Source organism: Mesocricetus auratus, unplaced genomic scaffold (genome assembly GCF_017639785.1).
Source record: "Mesocricetus auratus isolate SY011 unplaced genomic scaffold, BCM_Maur_2.0 Super-Scaffold_100008, whole genome shotgun sequence".
Classification (NCBI taxonomy): domain Eukaryota; kingdom Metazoa; phylum Chordata; class Mammalia; order Rodentia; family Cricetidae; genus Mesocricetus; species Mesocricetus auratus.
In genome coordinates this window covers 9694024-9714466 of record NW_024429192.1, presented here as the reverse complement: position 1 = coordinate 9714466, position 20443 = coordinate 9694024, and the positions used below count along the sequence as shown (strand labels likewise).

The 20443-nt window shown below is 41.6% G+C and overlaps 1 protein-coding gene across 4 annotated transcripts in view; it reads left to right on the top strand.

The window, feature by feature from the left end:
• Nucleotides 1-20443, top strand: part of Usp16 (ubiquitin specific peptidase 16) — a 28787-nt gene that overhangs the window by 8005 nt on the left and 339 nt on the right. For 2 of the 4 annotated variants that reach the window (XM_005073854.4, XM_013116194.3), the window contains exons 4-17: nt 1484-1587; nt 3255-3358; nt 4508-4695; nt 5021-5116; nt 7897-8027; nt 8291-8378; nt 9493-9571; nt 10943-11034; nt 11539-11595; nt 12949-13122; nt 14512-15166; nt 16495-16589; nt 17343-17429; nt 20198-20354. In XM_005073854.4, coding sequence (XP_005073911.1) covers nt 1484-1587; nt 3255-3358; nt 4508-4695; nt 5021-5116; nt 7897-8027; nt 8291-8378; nt 9493-9571; nt 10943-11034; nt 11539-11595; nt 12949-13122; nt 14512-15166; nt 16495-16589; nt 17343-17429; nt 20198-20354 — 2107 coding nt within the window. The remainder of the gene's footprint in view (nt 1-1483; nt 1588-3254; nt 3359-4507; nt 4696-5020; nt 5117-7896; nt 8028-8290; nt 8379-9492; nt 9572-10942; nt 11035-11538; nt 11596-12948; nt 13123-14511; nt 15167-16494; nt 16590-17342; nt 17430-20197; nt 20355-20443) is intronic. The other 2 variants (XM_005073855.4, XM_013116198.3) reach the window with 2 other exon arrangements.

The following is a 20443-nucleotide window of genomic DNA, read 5'->3' as shown; positions in this document are numbered from 1 at the left end:
CATTGCTGAGAACGTTGTATCTACTGAAGTTGCTCTGTACTTGACCTTGGATCAGCAATAAACACTGGGAAATTGTCCTCATGTATTTGTCTCCAGGAGCAACCAGATATTCATCTCCAGGGACAACCAGTTTGCTTTAAGTTTGTTCTGAAATAAAAAATTAGCTGCCTTTGAGACTGAGAATACCATTACTTTTCTATGTTAGTCTGAGTCATGAAAAATATCCTAGTATTATTTGTATTCATCAGAATTATACAGTTAAGCAGAAATCATCTTCCTGACCGCCCACAGCTATATGTGTACCCAGTAGATAGAGTGTATACAAGCAGTGGGAAAACCCCTGCAGCTGGCACATGAGAAAACTACAGACAGAAACAACCAGTCATTTACAGTCAGTGACCCCATAGCCTTGCCAAGTGGGACTTCCCATCAGTTATTCATCTGGTAGGCCGACTGTTGAAGACTAGCTGTTATCTGCTGCATTTATATCATGGCCTGTGACAGCTTATCCACAGCTCGAGTACAGATAGTTTCAGTGTCATATGGGTGTTGTATTGCCCTTGTCTAGTCACGTCTACATTTCTACAATCCCACTGGCACCCTTCTCACCCCAAGCTTCTAGGAATTTTGTATGGAGAGGATATAGGTTTTTCTCAGATGGGTAAGCTTAGGCTGATGGCAGAGGTACCTTTGAAGCAGGGTCTGTGGGTGGGGTTTGTTCAGAGGCAGTGATGTGAAGGACTCCGAGACTAAAGGAAGAACATGAACCAAATCCTACCATTCAAGAAGCATCGAGTACATTCTAGCCAAACAGGAACACGGGAGTTAACTGGGAAGGAGGTCTGGGGGAGGTACTCTCAGGAGCTTAGAGAACAACTCATATTTTGAGTTGAATGGTACATAAAAAAGACTATTGACTTAAGAATAAATATTGTGCTGCAAACTATGCATGTGATGGGGGAGCTGAAGAGAACCTAGCAGTGACTCTTACGTTGTCCAAAGCAGATCTGAGTTATGTGGGTTTGGTGTGGGTGGGTGTGGTGGGGACAGAACCAGGGGCTTCTTGCACAAGGAAATGTACTACCACTGTGTTCGTGTGGTTTTAATGAGGTCTGGGAAGTACAGTAGTTGGAAAGGAAGTAATTTCAGTGCTAAAATACACTCTTCCTTGAGTAGCCTCAGTTGCCGATGGGCATTTGAGTTTCAGAAAAAAAGGCCAGATTCTATGGAGTCTCCTCTTTTTTCACATTTTAGTTTTTATTTATTTTGTGTGAGTATTTGTTTGTGTAAGGGATGATATTGCCCCGGTGTACCAGTGGAGGTCAGAAGACAGGGGGAAGGAATGTGTACTCCCTTCCAGTAGGTCCTGGGGAATCGAACTCACTACCCTAGCACCTGTTCTTGAAGTATTTGCACACTCCCTGTGGGCTGTACGCTAACTGGTGAGTGCATGTCCGTGAGGCTCATGATGATGACTCCCTAGGGCTGTGGCAGAGATTCTCAGGAGCAGCACGCCTTGAAGCACTACTCGACACCAAGATCTGAGCCTCACTACCTCGTGCTTAGTTTGGACAACTGGAGCGTCTGGTGAGCTTTAACTCCTGTGCCGATTGGCTAGACACTATTCAAAGTACTAGACAATGAGACTGCTGGAAATATTTAAAAGCAAGGAAACTGAACTCGTACTCATTTGTCTCTTAGAACTGCACAAACAAAACAAATGCCTAGAAGACACAGGGATCATCACTCTGTTTCTTTTTCTTGTGATGTTGTTTTTAGTTTAAAGATAGGCCATCAATAACAAATTCAAACTCAATGAGAATGTAGTCAAAGGATAATTTCCATGAAACCATTGTCAGGCCATTATGTTGTGTCTCCTAAATTGTAACATTGTTAGAACACTTTTATTTCATCAAAGACCATCTTTACAGTGTATATTCACTGAATATCATGTCACTTGTAAAATTTATTATTTTTGCTGACATGATGTATACAAGTGTGTAAATGATGTATACAAGAAACTGTGTGCAGTGTAGCACATGCATGTGAGTGTGCATGTTGCTTATGTAGAGGCCAGATGGTGTCTTCCTCCGTTGCTTACCACCTTACGGCCTTGGGGCAGTCTTGATGAAGTCCCCTCTTTGTTTAGTTGGTTGGTTTGGCTCCATTGGACAATGCTGGAGCTTACAGGCAGTGCAGGCATATAGGGAGTCAAACCCAGATCCTCATGCTTATAGCAAGTGTTCTTACATACATGGAGCCATCTCTCCAGACCAGACAAGACGTAATGGACTGAGAGTACATCAGAGGCAGAGCACTTGTCTATCATGCATGAGTCCATATGTTCCATTCCTAGAACCTCATTGGGAGGGTGGGTGGGAGCCAAAAAAAAAAAAAAGACTTATTTTAATGATGTACCCTGAATTTGGAATTTCCATGTAGTATAATTGTAGTGGATTTTATTAATAAATCAGACCTAAAATATATACCTAGTTAGTTGTATTAAAGAGAGCACATTTTTAAGATTTTTTTTTAACCTATGTACATACATGTATGTCTGTGTAGATTTGGCTCATGAGTGCAGGGACCTGCAGAGGCCAGAAGTTACAGGATTCCCAGAGTTGGAATTAAAGGTGGTTGTGTGCTGTCTACCGTGGGTGCTGGGAACCAAACTTGAGTCTTCTGGAAAAGCAGTACATACTCATAACTGCTGAGTCTCCCACCCTCCAGAAAAGTTTTTTATTTTCAGTTTCTATACATTTCTTAGGTATTATGTTCATGATGTGTTTGTGTTTTGTGTGTGTGTGTGCACATGTGCGAGCGCTCTTTGCAGCCTCAGGCGTGCCGCAGTGCATGTGTAGAAGATAGAGGAACTTTTTTTTTTTTTTTCCCCGAGACAGGGTGTCTCTGTATTGTTTTGGAGTCTATCCTGGAACTTGCTGTGTAGACCAGGATGGCCTCGAACTCACAGAGATCCATCTCCCGGGTGCTGGGATTAAAGGCGTGTGCTACAAGCGCCTGGCTGATAGAGGAACTTTTAAGAATAGTTCTCAGCCCCGTTGAGTTCTGGGGTTTGAACTCAGGTCGTCAGGATTTTGAGGCAAGCACTTTTATCCACTGAGCCATTGCCAGCCCTGCTTGCATTATTTTAATAGAATAATTTGTCAGCTAAGCATCTTTGGTTCTACAGAGTAAATGATTTGTCTCCCCCTCTTGTACTTGTCAGTTTGTCATTTTTTCCCCTCTGGTTATAGGTGTTACAAATGTGATGAGGAAGTCAAATACTGTAGTTCAAACCGATTGGGTCAAGTGGTTGATTATGTTAGAAAACAAGCTGGTACTACAACTCCAAAGCCAGGTAAAACAATTTGTTTCCTAATAGATACAGTGATGGTCATTTGTGTAGCTACTTTTATTTACTCATTCACAGGAATAGGGGTGGGCTAGAAGGGGATGGTGCTGAGAGGAAAGGGGGATGTGCTCTGAGTTCTGTGTAGTCCCCTGGGCATGGGCAAGAGGGAGAGGGAGGAGAGGCCAGAGCAGAGGCTTTGCTACAAAGGTGGGGCTGTAGACTGAATTCTACTGTATTTAGTGGTATATTTTGAAATAGAAAAATTTCAGTCTCTGTTAATTAAAATGAACACCACACACACACACTGGTTTTTAGACAGAGGTTGTGTTTTGTTATTTTGGAGACACTGGTCTCTAGAACCCTGGCTAGCTTGAAACTCACCTAGGTCCACCTGCCTCTGCCTCCCAAGTGCTGGGATTAAAGGTGTGTACCACCATGTCGGGCTAGAGGTAAAGTCGTCTGTAGCCCTTACTGACCTTAGATGTGGTCAAGGATGACATTGAGCTTTTAACCCTCCTGTCTTCACCTCTCAAGTCAGCACATGGCTTACAGACATGCACCACCACTCTTCGGTTTTTTGAGGTGCTAGGAATCAAACCCTAGGCTTCATGTATGTTTGGCGGCAGGAACCCTTCTAACTTACATCCCTAACTTCCTTTGTGGCATTCTCTAACAGTCAGTTTCTTAGATACTTTTTGGGAAGTAAATGAATTGGCATGGTGTGCAGCATTTGCTTAAGTTATTTATGCCAGAATTAAATGAATTGGCATGGTGTGCAGCATTTGCTTAAGTTATTTATGCCAGAATTAACTTCCGGTTAGTAAAATTAATTTAAGCATAATATGCTTACATTGTTGTTTTGTGTCCTAATTCTACATAGTAATATACATTCCAGTATGAAACATAAGTACCAAAGGGACAATTTTATACCAGAGCATATGCTGCTTTTACACTTGTCAAGCTTGCTGGTGTCATCAGTTCTGAATGTTCATCACTTCTGTGAGTTTACCATTGCTTATTAAACATCAGCCAAATTGGTGCCAGTAATTGATCCTATTGAAATAAAAAATTCTAGTACAGTATTTCAAATGAGCTTTATGTTTGGCATGGGTGTATTCTATACTTTGCCAAATCTTCTTTTTCTCCTTTTTAAAGCAGAGAAAGATAATGGACACATTGAACTTGAAAATAAAAAATTGGAAAAAGACAGTAAAAATGAACAAGAGAAAGAGAAAACAGAAAACATGGCTAAAGAAAACATTCCCATGGACTCTGCTTCCCAGATAACTGTGAAAGGACTCAGTAATTTGGGAAATACTTGTTTCTTCAATGCCGTTATGCAGGTGACAAAGTTCTCTTCTTCCCTCAGACTGTATCCTCCCTGTGTAAATTCCTGTCTGTCTGTTCAGAGGAGTTGCTTAAAACTCCATTACTACCAGAGCTTACCAGTGTGTCCTTATATCCCAGTCCTGGCAGAAGTGATATGTGCACCCAAACATGATCAGGAGCCATGCAGAGTGGGGCAAAGAGCATGTTGTAATGTTTCCTCTCCTAGGGAGAGATAATGAAGAGTCAATGTTGGTTGTTTCAACTTGGGTAAACACTTAACTGTTTGAATGACTTGGTTATGTAATTAACTGCCCCTTTTGTTTCTATCCTGCATTGTAGAATTTGTCACAAACACCAGTGCTTAGAGAACTACTAAAAGAAGTGAAAATGTCTGGAACAATTGTAAAAATAGAACCACCTGATCTGGCACTAACAGTATGTATTTGATCCAATTTAACTTTATAATTTTTATTTTTGAGACAGGGTCTCACTTTGGAGCTCTGTTCTGGAATTTGCTCTGTAGACCAGGCTGGTCTTGAACTCACAGAGAACCCACCTGCGTCTGCTTCCTGAGTGCTGGGATTAGAGGGGTGTGCCACCACACCCATTTCTTACTCATTTTAAGATAGTCCCCTTGAATCCCAATCTAACCTCAAATCTTGGCAGGCCTCTGTCTTAACCTTCCCAGTTCTGGGATTGGAGGTGTGTGCTACCATGCTAAGCTAGATTTTTACAGCTGACCCAGGAAGATGTCTCTGTGACAGTTAAAGTCACTTGCTGCCCAACCCTTGGGATTGACATAGTGGGAGATGAGACCTCACTCCCCCTTGATGTGAGTTCACCCCTTGGAACTGACATGGTGAAAGGTGAACACTCACTCCCCAGGTCCCCAGGCGTTTGTTTTTACTTCTACACTTGCCACAGCACAGCATGGATACCCACTTCTATACACAAAATAAATGTCAAAAATACATGTTAAAAATAAATAAAACTTGTCTTCTAAGTATCTTCTTTGTAAATATTCATGTTCCAAGTTGGTTTGAGGAATTGAAACTCAACTCTGCCTTTTTTCTTTGGTTTTATCTCAGTCTAAGATGAACAAATTAGAACTAATAGCTGTTAAAAGAACCTTATGCGCCGGGCAGTGGTGGCGCACGCCTTTAATCCCAGCACTCGGGAGGCAGAGGCAGGAGGATCTCTGTGAGTTCGAGGCCAGCCTGGTCTACAGAGCGAGTTCCAGGACAACCTCCAAAACAATACAGAGAAACCCTGTCTCGTAAAACCAAAAAAAAAAGAACCTTAGGCTTATGCTTGTTTGCTATGAACTTGCTATGTTTTATGTGTGTGTGTGAGTATGTTTTCTACCTCCATCTTGAGAGTGTTGATAATGATAATTGTGAAGCCCAGGCCTACACTGTTGTTTTTGACATTTTCAGTTTGACCTAAATGCTATGTAGTCAGGTAAATTTTATCTTCTCCATTGTTATTAGACATATTTTGCCTTTGCTTTCTTAATTCCTAGGTAATAAGTTCCTATCCATTTAAAACTAAAAGGTCAATTTTCCATTAAAAATTATTATTATCATTTGTATGAGGTGTGTATGTGTGAAGTATGTATGTGTGAGATGTGTGATGCTTGTGAGGTGCGTGTGATGTGTGTGTGTAGTGTGCATGTGAGGTGTGTGATGTGTGTGTGTGGTGTGCATGTGAGGTGTGTGTGTGGTGTGCATGTGAGTTGTGTGAGGTGTGTGATGTCTGTGTGTGGTGTGCATGTGAGGTGTGTGTGGTGTGCATGTGAGGTGTGTGAGGTGTGTGGGGTGCGTGTGAGGTGTGTGTGGGGTGTGCATGTGAGGCATGTGTGTAGTGTGCATATGAGGTGTGTGTGATGTCTGTGAGGTGTGTGTGGTGCATGTGAAGTGTGTGAGGTGCGTGTGAGGTGAGTGTGAGGTGCGTGTGGGGTGCGTGTGAGGTGTGTGTGGGGGTGCGTGTGAGGTGTGTGTGTGGGGTGCGTGTGAGGTGTGTGTGTGGGGTGCGTGTGAGGTGCGTGTGTGGGGTGTATGTGAGGTGCGTGTGAGGTGTGTGTGCGTGTGAGGTGCGTGTGTGAGGTGTGTGTGGTGGTAGGTGTGTGTGGTGCGTGTGAGGTGTGTGTGTGTGGTGCGTGTGAGGTGTGTGTGTGGGGTGCGTGTGAGGTGTGTGTGAGTGCGTGTGTGGTGTGTGTGTGTGGGTGCGTGTGAGGTGTGTGTGGGGGTGCATGTGAGGTGTGTGCGTGTGAGGTGTGTGTGGGGGTGCGTGTGAGGTGTGTGTGTGGTGCGTGTGAGGTGTGTGTGTGAGTGTGTGTGAGGTGCGTGAGTGCGTGTGAGGTGTGTGTGGGGTGTGCGTGTGGGGTGTGTGTGGGGTGCTGTGAGGTGTGTGTGGGGTGCGTGTGAGGTGTGTGTGAGTGCGTGTGAGGTGTGTGTGGGGTGCATGTGAGGTGTGTGTGAGTGCGTGTGAGGTGTGTGTGAGGTGTGTGAGTGCGTGTGAGGTGTGTGTGGGGTGTGTGTGAGGTGTGTGAGTGCGTGTGGGGTGCGTGTGGGGTGCGTGTGGTGTGTGTTTGTGGGGTGCGTGTGAGGTGTGTGTGGGGTGCATGTGAGGTGTGTGCGTGTGGGGTGTGTGTGAGGTGTGTGTGTGGGGTGTGTGTGGGGTGTGTGTGTGGTGCGTGTGGGGTGTGTGTGAGGTGTGTGTGGGGGTGCGTGTGAGGTGTGTGTGAGGTGTGTGTGAGGTGTGTGTGGGGGGTGCGTGTGAGGTGTGTGTGAGTGCGTGTGAGGTGTGTGTGAGTGCGTGTGAGGTGTGTGTGCGTGTGAGGTGTGTTTGGGGTGCGTGTCAGGTGTGTGTGTGTGAGGTGTGTGTGTGAGTGCGTGTGAGGTGTGTGTGAGTGCGTGTGAGGTGTGCTGTGGTGTTCATGTGGAGGTCAGAGGATGACTTCATGGCTTCTGAACCTCCACCTTCCCCAACTGCTGGGGTGAACTCAGGTTGTCAGGCGTGCCCAGAAAGTACTTTAATCGCTGAGCCTTTTTGCTGGCGCAGAGCTAAATTTTTGAACGGGTAGTTTCTGTGTCTCTTGGTGTAAATTTTGGATTACATTGGGCAGCTCCATCAATAATCATCATTGGCTTGTTACATTTTGGGCAAGTAAGTGATTGTAACATTTGAGTGAAAGTTGTCATTCCTATTTTTAGGAACCTTTAGAAGTAAACCTTGAACCTCCAGGTCCTCTCACTTTAGCCATGAGCCAGTTTCTTAATGAGATGCAAGAGAACAAAACGCGAATCGTGATGCCTAAAGAGCTCTTTTCTCAGGTCTGTAAAAAGTGAGTATCGGTTGACTGTGCTGTCAGGGCATCAGTGATGCTGAGAGCATCAGAACCAGCTGAATGAACACATGTCTCATTCCAGTTTAAAGTAGCATGTTTCTTGTGATAGTTAATCTGCCTCAGGTGTTCTTATAGCAGTCACAAGTTTGAGAAAACTCTATGACACTGTTACATGGGATGTAATTCTAAGACTTTAAAATTGTCTTTGTAAAGCAGTAAACTCATCAGTGCTTTTCTCTCCGTTTTTTTTTTTTCTTCAGGGCAACACGTTTTAAAGGGTACCAGCAACAGGACAGCCAGGAGTTGCTTCGATACTTACTGGATGGGATGAGAGCAGAAGAACACCAAGTTAGCATACTCTGAGAATCCTGTATTGTAATCTCATGGGCTCACCTGCCATTTCCCGCCAGTACAGGACATTGTGCTTTTAGACATTTACACACACCAGGTTTTCCAGCCAATATGCTTCTTCATTAGAATAAGTGAAGAGGATTAAAACCCTTCTCTTAATCAAAATGTTTTCATTTACCGGATACTTGCAGCAGTACCATCTTTAAGGGCTCAGTTACACTGGGCTTCACCAGGATAGATGCAGAACACTGGAAAACATTTTCCTCAAACAGTCCTTGTTGCAGCACATTCTTTCTCTGAGTATGGTTTAATACAAGTGCTGAATCTGGGAAGCATTTTCATTTTACTAAGAGTCTGGGGACAGTTTTTTGTTTTGCTTAAAAAATTTTTAAGATTTATTTATTATGTATAGAGCATTCAGCCTTGGATGCCAGAAGAGGGCACTAGGTCTCATTATAGATGGTTGTGAGCCAACATATGGTTACTGGGAATTGAACTCAGGACCCCTGGAAGAGCAGTCAGTGCTCTTAACCTCTGAGCCTCTCTCCAGCCCAGGGACAGTTTTTATAACTAATAACTTTTATTAATTACTAGGATATATAATGCAGTTTGGAAGTATGAGTTTAATTAATTGCATTAGTAACAGTGGTAATAATTCATTCAATTCTGTACTTATCCCAGGCACATCTCTGTTTAATATGAGTTATCTTACCTAGTGCTTGCAGCCATCCTATGAGGAAGATTATTTTGTTACCCCACAGGCTGATGTAGAAATGTCCTATGCGTAGTTCAAGTCACTCAGTGAGTGTTAGAGCTGGTTCTTATTAACTGTGGTGTGACCTCGATAGCACTAAGTACCTCCTGAGGTAGTGGAGTGTTCTGAAAAGCAGTGTTGAATAGATTGAAGGTTTCAAAATGCTAAGACCTTACCTGTATTCAGAAGTTTGCTTTACAGGCTCAGTAGGCATAATTTTCTTAGCTCCTTGAATTAATTTAGAAAATATCATTATCTCAGTAAATTCAGGGAGCTACATCTTGAATTTATTACATATTTTCTAAGGAAAATAACTTTAAAATTTAATAGTATATATATTCATTTTATTACTTTTAGAGAGTGAGTAAAGGAATTCTTAAAGCATTTGGTAATTCTACTGAAAAATTGGATGAAGAAGTAAAAAATAAAGTTAAAGGTAATGTCTGACTTTTTGAACTAAAACACTATAGTTGAATTCTTCTGTACCTTAGGACAAGATTACTGGCGCATATATTTGAAACCCAGAGTTATTTTAAACACAGTTTACCCATGTCACCATGAGTTTTAAAATTTAATTTGGCCCTCCAATGGTCAACATTTTGGAGACGTTTAACTTGTGAAATATTCTTTTTATGCATTAATTATATTGAGATCTATAAAGATTGAATTAAGATAACATCACAATTTTAGTTTTCTGAAATTGAATCGTGATTAACAAACAGTAAATGATTGACACTAATTGACTTATCAATAGCTGGTTATTAATCATAAAGCTGGCTTAGCTCTTGTGTGTCATTTAAGGAATTAGGACAGGGTCTTACTGTACTTCCGACTGGTCTCAAACTTACAGATCTTTGTGCCTCAGCCTCTTGAGTGCTGGGATTACGGGCTGAGCCTCACACTTGGCTTTGTCCGTAGGACTTAATGTGATGACTGGATTCTCCTGTAGAGACTCTACTACATAATGTAGCTACCGGGTATTTGACACATGACTGATGAAATACAAGAACTACACCCTGATTTGTATTTAATTTGTGTTAGTGTAAGCAGCCATGGTGACTAGGGATAAAGTATTGTACAGCTCAGGTTCCAGTCAGCTCATAACAACTCTGCCTCCTTGACTTCCTGGAGAGCCAGGCCAGTAACCAAACAGTGCTAACTGGACGTCTGTTGTAACAGTGTTTTTCTGCGTATGGGCACATACCACTTGTGTAATGCTTATATGTTTCATGAATTTTGAAAATTAAGTGATTAGATATTATAAAATACTCCTGGCTTTAAACATGTCAAAAGTATTGTTAGGACTGTAGAAAATCAAAGGGATCATTGTGCCTGATAGGTCGAAGGATATTTTGTTTTTAGTTTCAAAAAGTCCAATTTTAGAGTTCACAAGCCAAGTTATGCATTTTCTTTTCTTTCTCTAAACTGCAGTTTCTTATCAGTACTGTTGTATTCAAGTGTCCATGCTGGAATAAGGCAGTGGTAGTATCATCAGCTAGCAGAGTGTGATAGTGCCATTTTACTGACACAATAGAAAGTCTCACTGACTTGTAGCTTGTTGCTCACTAATAGACTTTAGATAAGAACATTTATATTTTTTTATTTATAATAAGGTGATTGTGTTAATTGTTTGCTTCATGGTAGAATATAAACTGCTAATTTCCACAGCTTACAAATGCAACACATAATTATGAATAGTGGAAAAAATGTCTAGGGTCAGGATATTAAAAATGAAAATTTACATAAGTAATTTAAACTTTTCTCAGTTAACTTTAAGAAATAATTGTACCTTTTGTTGTTGTTACAGAATATGAAAAGAAAAAGACAATCCCAAGTTTTGTGGACCGCATCTTTGGTGGCGAGCTAACTAGTACAATCATGTGTGATGAGTGCAGGACTGTAAGTGGGGGACTCAGGCGTGCACTCTTCCTGAGGACAGCCAATCTCCAGTCTTTCCTGAAGCTGACTTAAATAGGCTGGGGTTGGTTTGTTTTGAGATGGGGTCTTGCTGTGTTCCAATGCTAGCTGGGAACACTCCTCAGGATCCCCCTGCCCCAGCTTTCTGAGTGCTGGGATTGTAGGTGTGTACCTCCATGCACAGCCCCTACAGGGTAGGGTTCTTCACTGGAAATACAGCACCCCTAAAATCCTTGGTAAATTATAGTAATTTTAGTTCTTCTCCCAGTTGAAGGTCCTCAACATTCTGTAATTTTTTTATTTCAAATTTTCTTAATCCTTTGCTTATTAAATCCCACCTTCTACCCTTCATCCCTGGTTGGTGGGAAAGGAGCTTAATAGGTAATGTTTAATGTGTCTTTCTTTCCAGGATGGGGATAATCTGGTAGTAAGACTTAACATGATTTTTTTTTCCGTTTTCCTTACGTTGCCTATTGTTTGTTTAAGGTCTCCTTGGTGCATGAATCTTTCCTTGATTTGTCTCTCCCAGTTTTAGATGATCAGGTAAGACTATTTTATTTTTTCAAACATTTATTTGCTTATTTACTTATCTACTTGTTTACTTATTTGCCTACCTTAGATTTTATGAGGAACACCCTCATATTTTTTAAGGATGTATATATTACCAGTCAGCCCATGAAGAAATTTTCCAGGGTCTATTAGAGATGGAATAATTTTTAGGATTTAAAAAAATGCACTATATTCTTTATTTAAAAGCTGTGTTTAAAATTCTTTGTAGGTATTACCTTGATTGTATTACACACAGGGAAGTGTTTTTTTCTCTGTTTTACTATTTGAGGCTGATCACAAGTCCCTTGTAGTCTTAAGTGCATAAAGAGTAAATAGAAATTATTATCTTAGTTTTATACCATATTAATTTGGTTTCCTTCCTCCCTTCTTCCCTCCCTTCCTCCCTTACTCATTCCCTTCTTCCCCTACTTTCTGAGACAGAGTTTCTCTGTGTAGCTCTGTAGATCAGACTGGCCTTGAACTCACAAAGATCCGCCTGCCTCTGCCTCCCGAGTGCTGGGATTAAACGCGTGCACCACCACCGCCCAGCTAATAATTGAAAGTCTTACCAAACTAACTTTATTTACTTTCTATAAAACTATCATTTCCCTTCAGAAAAAAAAGAGGAATTCTATGTTGTAATACAGAAACCACTTAAACAAAGCACATTTACAAAAAGGACATCTATATAAATGCTGTGTCATGCATCTAATACAATTCATTACATTAGTTTCTAATATATTTACATGTGATACTGCTTTTTTGAGATAGAGTCTGTGTCTCTGTGCCTGTGCCTCTGCCTGCCTGCCCGCCCGCCCGCCCGCCCGCCCGCCTGTCTGTCTGTCTGTCTGTCTGTCTGTCTGTCTGTCTGTGGGTGTCTGTGCACCTGACTGCAGGTGCCTTTGAAACCCTGGGTAGGGGTGATTGTGAGTCGCCTGGCATGAGTGCTGCTCTTAACTGCTCAACCATCTCTTCAGCCCCCGATGCTGACTTTTGCTGCTTTGTTTCATGTTTTCTCAGCATGTAATGATTGTTGTCTTTATATAACTTCTCAAATATTATGGAAATTAAAAATAATAAAGGGGACTGGAGTAATGGCTCAGCAGTTAAGAACACTGCAACTCTTTCAAAGGATCAGGGTACAATTCCCAGCACCCACATGGCAGTTCGCAACTGTCTGTACCTCCAGTTCCAGGGGATCTGACACCCACACACAGACACACAGGCAAGTAAAGCCCCTATGTACACAAAAAATAAATCTTTAAAAAAATGATAAGGGAGTAAAACGGGCTACATAAATTTTCCTTCACAAAACAGTAGTGGTAATATTTTTTTCCTTATTTTAAGAGTGGTAAGAAAAATATAAATGATAAAAATATGAAAAAGACAATGGAGGAAGAAGATAAAGACAGTGAGGAAGAAAAAGATGACAGCTACATGAAAACAAGAAGTGATATTCCCTCAGGAACAAGTAAGCACATACAGAAAAAAGCAAAGAAGCAAGCCAAAAAGCAAGCCAAGGTGGGTAGCTGCAAGGGAAGTTATGCTTTCCTTTGTTTATTGTAGATTTATGTACTTGTTCTCTTTAATTAAAAAAAAATAGCATGTAGAAGGTGGCTGTTGACACTGTATTTTTTGTTTTATTTAAAATTTTATTTACATTATGTGAATGGTGTTTTGTTTACATGTCTGTCTGTGTACCACATGTATGCCTGGTACCCATACAGGCCAGGCGGAGGGCATCAAATTCCCTGCCACTGGAGTTGTAGATGGTTGCAAGCTGCCCTGAGGATGCTAGAATAGAACCCAGGTCTTCAGAAGAGCAGCCAGTGCTCTGAACCACCCAGCCACTTCCCTAAGCCCTGTGTATACTTTGTTCCTATTTGCCCCTTACTTCCCTGCCTGTCTCCCTATGCAGACAGAAAGGTGGATTCAGTGGGGAATTTCTTCTTTTTTTTTTTTTTTTTTTTTTTTTGTGGCCTTGTGCTTCTTTGTTAAATTATATCCATTTTTTTCCTTAGACTTTTCATCTATCCTGTATTCAAAACAAGTTGTTAGTTAGTTGTCTTTTTAGTGGGATTTTGATTAGTAATAACAACTCATAGATACATCTTCCTGCAGAGTTGCCTGTTGTCACAGATTGCTGTGACAATGTGCCGGCAACAAGGCAACTTTTAAGAAAGTGTTGGATTTGGCTTACAGTTTTTCAGAGGGTTAGACTTCAGACGGCAGAGTGAAGGAACAGCTCAGAGCTCACACTTTTTTTTTTTTTTTTTTTTTGTGAGACCTGGTTTCTCTGTGTAGCTCTGGCTGTCCTAGAACTCATTCTGTAGACCAGGCTGACCTTAAATTTACAGAGATCAGCATGCCTCTGCCACCGTCGCCTAGCCCAGAAGCAGAGAAAGAGCACTGGGAATGGTGTCAGCTTTTGAACCTTCAGTGCCTGCCCTCAGCAACACACTTCCTCCAACAAGACCCCACCTCCTAATCCTTCCTTTCCAAACAATTCCACCAGTGGGGACCAAATACTGAAACACGAACCTGTGAGGGAGGGTCATTTTCATTCCCACACCAGAGTGTAGTCGGAGCCATCACTCTGTCTACTACTTGGCTGCTCAGTTCTAAGTCATAGGACTCTGTCTGACTCACTTCTCAAGAGGAGGCATCATTTCTTGCATTGTTGTTTCCAGGGTAGTCCAATGTTTGGTGAATAGTGGTTATTCTTGATCTCATCTAAAGAACGTTTTGTCATAATTTATCTGAACTCTGGTAAGAAAGGAATTTTTAAAATCAGAATTTGAAAGCAAACACTCCTTATGAAATGATTTAGTTGAAAAGCAACAAAACCTGATGTGGTGTGTAAACTTTCTTTTCCTGTCCTTTGTTATATAAATTATATTTTTTCCACAGAACCAACGAAGGCAACAAAAACTTCAAGAGAAAGTTCTTCACTTAAATGATATCTGTACCACTGACCATACTGAAGACAATGAACAGGAAGCTGAAATGACACTTCCAGGAGAGGTGGAAGTGGATATTAAACCCAACCATGTTTCTCAAGAGGAGGGCATACATACTGAAGTTGACGTTAATCAGAAAGATCTGAGTGGCCAAGAGAAAATGATAGAAAATGCAACTGATAGTCAAAAGTGTCCAGAGGTCTTAGCTGTGAAAAGTGAGAGTGATCTGGGGATTTTGACATCTGCTACAGAATGCACTAGGGATTTAAATGATGCCCTCCTGGAGGAAAGTACCAATGGAGAACTTGACATTACCAATGGTTTAAAAAACCTTAATTTGAATGCTGCTATTCATCCTGATGAAATAAGTGTAGAGATTCTGAGTGACAATCATTCTCCTGTGAAGGTGTGTGAGGTCATGAATGAGGATCCAGAAACGGCTTTCTGTACCCTTGCTAACCGGGAAGCTGTCAGCACTGCTGAGTGTTCTATCCAGCATTGCTTGTATCAGTTCACTCGTAATGAGAAACTTCAAGATGCCAATAAACTGCTTTGTGACGTGTGTACAAGACGGCAGGGTAATGGACCAAAGGCAAACATAAAAGGTATAGATTCTTTTCTTGCTGTAAAAGTTAATATTAAAGTATATATTTTGCAGGTAGAATACTTGTGCATTATAGTCACATGGGGATCTGGAGAGTTACTAGTGCCCTCTTGTGTGTAAGCATTTTAACACAAGGAAAATCTTTCTTGGCATGACACTGGCACCTAGCAGCAACAGAGTGCATGGAGCAGCTTGTTTCCCTGTCTCCCTCCTCACTGGGGTGCTCTCATGACATCCTGGCAGTGACTGAGTCTCTGTGTCCTCATTTCCTTGTCAGGAAGAAGCCACACTTGAAGTTTTCAGTGCACTTACGTGGCGCATTCATCGTAAAAGGACCAGGCTTCTTTTTTTTCTCCCTCAGATGTGGGACGGAGATACTGATAATACGCTCTTGCCTTGCCCGTTTTCTTCATGCTTGAATAAGTGGGATTAAAGGTGGCAGAAGGTTACAGATAAAGATCTTCACTGGTGTTTTAAAGTCACTTATTTACATGTATATACAAAGATTAAGTAATGTTGCCTTTTGAGATTTTATTTTATTTTTTGGTTTTTTGAGACAGGGTTTCTCTGTGGCTTTGGAGGCTGTCCTGGAACTCACTCTGTAGACCAGGCTGGCCTCGAACTCACAGAGATCCGCCTGCCTCTGCCTCCCGAGTGCTGGAATTAAAGGCGTGCGCCACCAACGCCCGGCGAGATTTTATTTTAGAGCAGACAATGGCAAACAAGCCAAAATCTATAGGCCTAATACTGTTTTTGATAGTCTGAATTAAAATGTGTTTTTCTGGTTCTAGTGACTTCTTATGGAGAGAGATATGCCAAGTACCTCCAGACATCTTGCTGATATCCCAGTTCTCAGACACACCTTAATTTTTTGGTGTCAGGGATCGAACCTAGGGCCTCATCCATTTTATTTACTATTGAGTTGTACTTGAAGTCTTTTTAAAAAATGGTTTTTGAGACACTGTAACCCCTTCCTGTCCTCAATTTGCCATCCTCCTGCCTCTACCTCCCAAGAACTGGGATTACAGGCGTGTACCATTATGGGTCCTCACCCTCAAAATCATTTTGTAGTGGTGGTGTTTATAAGTGATTTGATGATATGGAACACTTACGTCCAACCCTAATTAGATAGCATTCTTGTGACACAGTATACTCAGAGCCAGTTACTGTTTCCAAGTTTGTGTTTATACCAAGAAAATACCCTTGATTTTGCTTGTTTAATTAAAACACAAATATTAGCATGTTGTCTGTGAACGTTTGTTAGTCCTGTTTTAGAGTCTGAGATGATTTTTAACAGGGTTTTGGTGCTAGCGCCTCTCCTTTCCGTAGGTGAGAATAAACATGTTTACACCAATGCAAAGAAGCAGATGCTGGTCTCCCTCGCTCCTCCTGTCCTCACTCTCCATTTGAAGAGGTTTCAGCAGGTACCCTCACAACCCTAATTTGTTTACATATGTAATGCCTACTTTCTCTCTGTATTTGCTTCTGCTTTTTCTTAATTCTAACTTCAAAAAAGTGGGAAATTTACAAGAGAAATATATAGGTTTGCCCAAGTGGAGAAATTTAGACCGACCTGCGTTTCTAGAATGCATTAAGATTTGTAGCACCTTACCCTAAGCTTAACTTCAGTTTAGAAAAACACAGGTTTACTGCTTAAATGTTTTTCTGTTTTATGTATTATATCTTATTTTTACTGACCTGATAAAATGGCATATAGTGGATTTTCATAATTTTTGTGAGTGATCTTTTCTGGAAGATTTGGTATAATACTACAACTTTCAAATCCTTCATGATCTTATAGGCATTTTCCCTCATACCAGTCAAGCATTGGCTTGACTTACTGGTTGCATATTACTAGCAATTGTGTCAGCATGGTTAGAACATGAGTGAGCTTAAGAGTGTTTCACGGAAAAATAGTTGACTATTGCTCAGCATCTCTGAACCAGTTATCTGGCATTTGAGGTGACTCAGAGTCAGGGAGATCTCATCAGAGTAGTTTTGGTAACGTGTAGTACTTGAAAACCTACACTAGCTGGAAACAAGGCAATGAGAAAAAGTGTCCTTAGAAAGGTGACTAGGGCTGGGTGTTGGGAGTTCTTTGGATGTTAGAGGGACAATCACTTAATCTGGACAGCTTTTCCAGAAAAAGAACTCAATCTGTAATCCTCCTTTTTTAGGCCGGTTTTAACCTACGCAAAGTTAACAAACACATAAAGTTTCCGGAAATCTTAGATTTGGCTCCTTTTTGTACCCTTAAATGTAAGGTAGGTAAAAATGGTTTTTAAAAGAAGTTGTTAAAGAGAAATCATAACCCACCAAGTAGTCCTCCAGTATTTTTCATTAAGTATGAAACTGATACCATTCTTGAAAAAGGGTTGGGGATGTAGCTCAGTGATAAGAGTGCTTGTTTATAATTATTTTATAGAGTGGGACTTTGATCATTTCAAGATCTACGATAAATCATTTTGAAAATTAGATTGTTCCAGATTGTCTTAGTGACTTTTCTATGCTGTGATAGGCACCAAGACCAGTCAGCATATTAAAAAAAACAACAACAAAAAAAACAAAAACAAAAAACTGGGCTTAGAGTTTCAGGTTAGAGTCTAGGACTGTCATGGTCAGGAACATGACCATGACAGCAAGCAGGCATGGCTGAAAACTGACATCTTGAGAGACAGCCATGAGGCAGAGAGAACTAATTGGGAATGAAGTGGGCTTTTGAAACCTCAGAGCCCACCCTCAGTGACAACTCTCCCAAACAGTTCCACCAACTGGGAACCAAGTATTCAAACACATGAGCCTAAGGGCCATCCTCACTCACACCACAGTGCACATAAAATTATTTTGACCAATTTTTATGGCAGACATTGTCCTGATAGCTGAGGGCGTGCATACAAGTGTATGCAGAGTAGAGGCGGCCATATAAAGCAGAGCATGCCTAAGCGGATACTTAAAGGGGGGGAAATTTAGTAGGATGAGTCAAGTTTTCAGACAAAAAAAAAAAAAAAAGAGCAGGTACAAGAATGCAGCAGTATGAAATTGGGTGGTACCTCCCCAAAGCCAGCAGTTTTACAGCTCACAGAACAGAGCATATGCATTCAAAACCCAAAGAAGATGGCAATGAGGACTTTCATGCCAAGAAACTCAGCCTTATTAGGCATGCAACTGGAAGCCACAGAAGAATGGTAAAGCAATTTGTTGACCAATCCCGTATGAGTGCTATGCAGGTTTTACTCTAGTGTGGAAGCTGAATCTGAAAACTGAAAAGGCAATGATTTAGGAGGGAACTGAATCAATGCAGTTAGGAAGTTGTAAAGCGTAGGGCAGGGGAGAGGGTGAAGAAATGTTTTAGGAGTAAAATTAGAGACTTGTTTGGCGTTTAAATTGGATGTAGAGTGTGGCACAGAGCTGAGGATTTCTGGATCTAGGTTTGAGTGACTGGACACAGAGGGCATAAAGATGGGGGCAGGCAGCATGTGTACTCAGGCAGGTGGATCTCCTGAGGTCAAAGCTAGCCTGGTCTACAGAATGAGTTCTAGAACAGCCAGGGCTTCAGAGAAACCCTCTTGTTTTTTGCTTTTTGTTTTGAGTGGAAAGGGTCTTGGTGGTTTGAAAGAAAATGGCCTCCAAGTGCAGTGGCCTATTAGGAGGTGTGGTTTTGTTGGAGTAGCTGTGGTGTTGAAGTGTCACTGTGGAGGCAAGCTTTGAGGTCTCATGTGCTCAAACCACTCCCAGCAGGACAGACTTTGTTGCCTTCAGTCAAAATGTAAGAATTCTCAGAATTTTCTCTAGCAGTGTCTACCTGTACGCCACCATTCTCACAGCTCCCAGGCTCCCTGCCATGATGATAATGGACTGAGCCTCTAACTGTAAGCCAGCCCCTATTAAATTCTCCTTTTTTAAACAGCTGTCATGGTGTCTCTTCACAGCAGTAGAACGCTAACAAGTACCATCTTGGAAGCATTTCCAGTGTACAGGACTTAACCCAAGAAAGAAGCCAAAGCTTTTTCAGAATGAGATGTCATTTGTGTTGAGCCTGGCAGATACTGCATAACCAAGAGTCAAAAAGCATTTGAGTAATGAAGGTAGAGGGGAAGAAACTGTGACCCGTGTCTTTGAGAAAAGGATTTCAAGCATCAGAGAAGCTATGCTGCTGTATTTGCTCTATGTTAATATAAACATATTAATCCTTGATGTGGAAACACTAAGTGCTGAATACCTTCTCATTCTGGAATGATTCCAGAGTTGGTGTGCAGTCAGTCAGTTGTCATTTTTACTACTAGGCATTGCTATTGCTGCTTCACAGGCTACTTCAGACTATACAGCGGGGAATTGAAACTCAAGGATACTTGAGGTTAAAGGGTGTAGAATAGTTGGGAGAATAGATCACTACAGAGATTGGGCAGGTTAAGATCTCTGGACTAAGAAGTCCAAAATCCATTCCCTTAGTGGCTAAAATGGAATGTCACCAGAGCACAAACCTCCCCAGTGAAATGCAGGGCTTGGTAAGGTACAGGTACAGAATGTAAGACATGACTGTTTTAGAACAGTGACACTTTCGACAAGAGCACAAAGGAAAACAGCTCCTGCCTTGAGGGGATTCGCATTTGTCAAGACCTGTAGTACCTGGGCTTGCTGTCCTGGAACTCACTCTGGAGACCAGGCTGCCTTGAACTACTGGGTGCTGGTGTGTGCCACCACCCCCTCACCCCACAGGGCCTTAATAAGCAGCCCTCCATCTTAGGAGGGAAAGTAAAATCCAAGTTGTTTTTAGCTTCACCTAAATGTTAGCTTTTTACAAGGTTTACATTGGTGATAGAACCAAGGGTATTAAGGAATTCTCCTGAGGCCTTTTAATTGGCAAGTTGAGTTCAGTATCTGTACCATTTAATGATTACATCACATGACCCATGACCTAGTTTTTTGCACCAGCAGTTCCAACTTTCTGATAAAGACATGCTATGAATGTCTTGCTGAGGGCATCTGCATAAATGGGTAAGAATAACTGGGTTTTGTTTTTGTTGTTTTGAAGAATGTTGCTGAAGAAAGTACAAGAGTACTGTACTCCTTGTACGGAGTTGTAGAACACAGTGGTACCATGAGGTCGGGGCACTACACTGCCTACGCCAAGGCGAGAACTGTGAGCAGTCATCTCTCCAACTTTGTTCTCCATGGCGACATTCCACAAGGTAAGTAATCTTGGATAACTGACACTTTTGTAGATTATGCCAAAGCCAAAATCACCTAGACTGATCTTTCCTTTTTTATTTCCTAACAG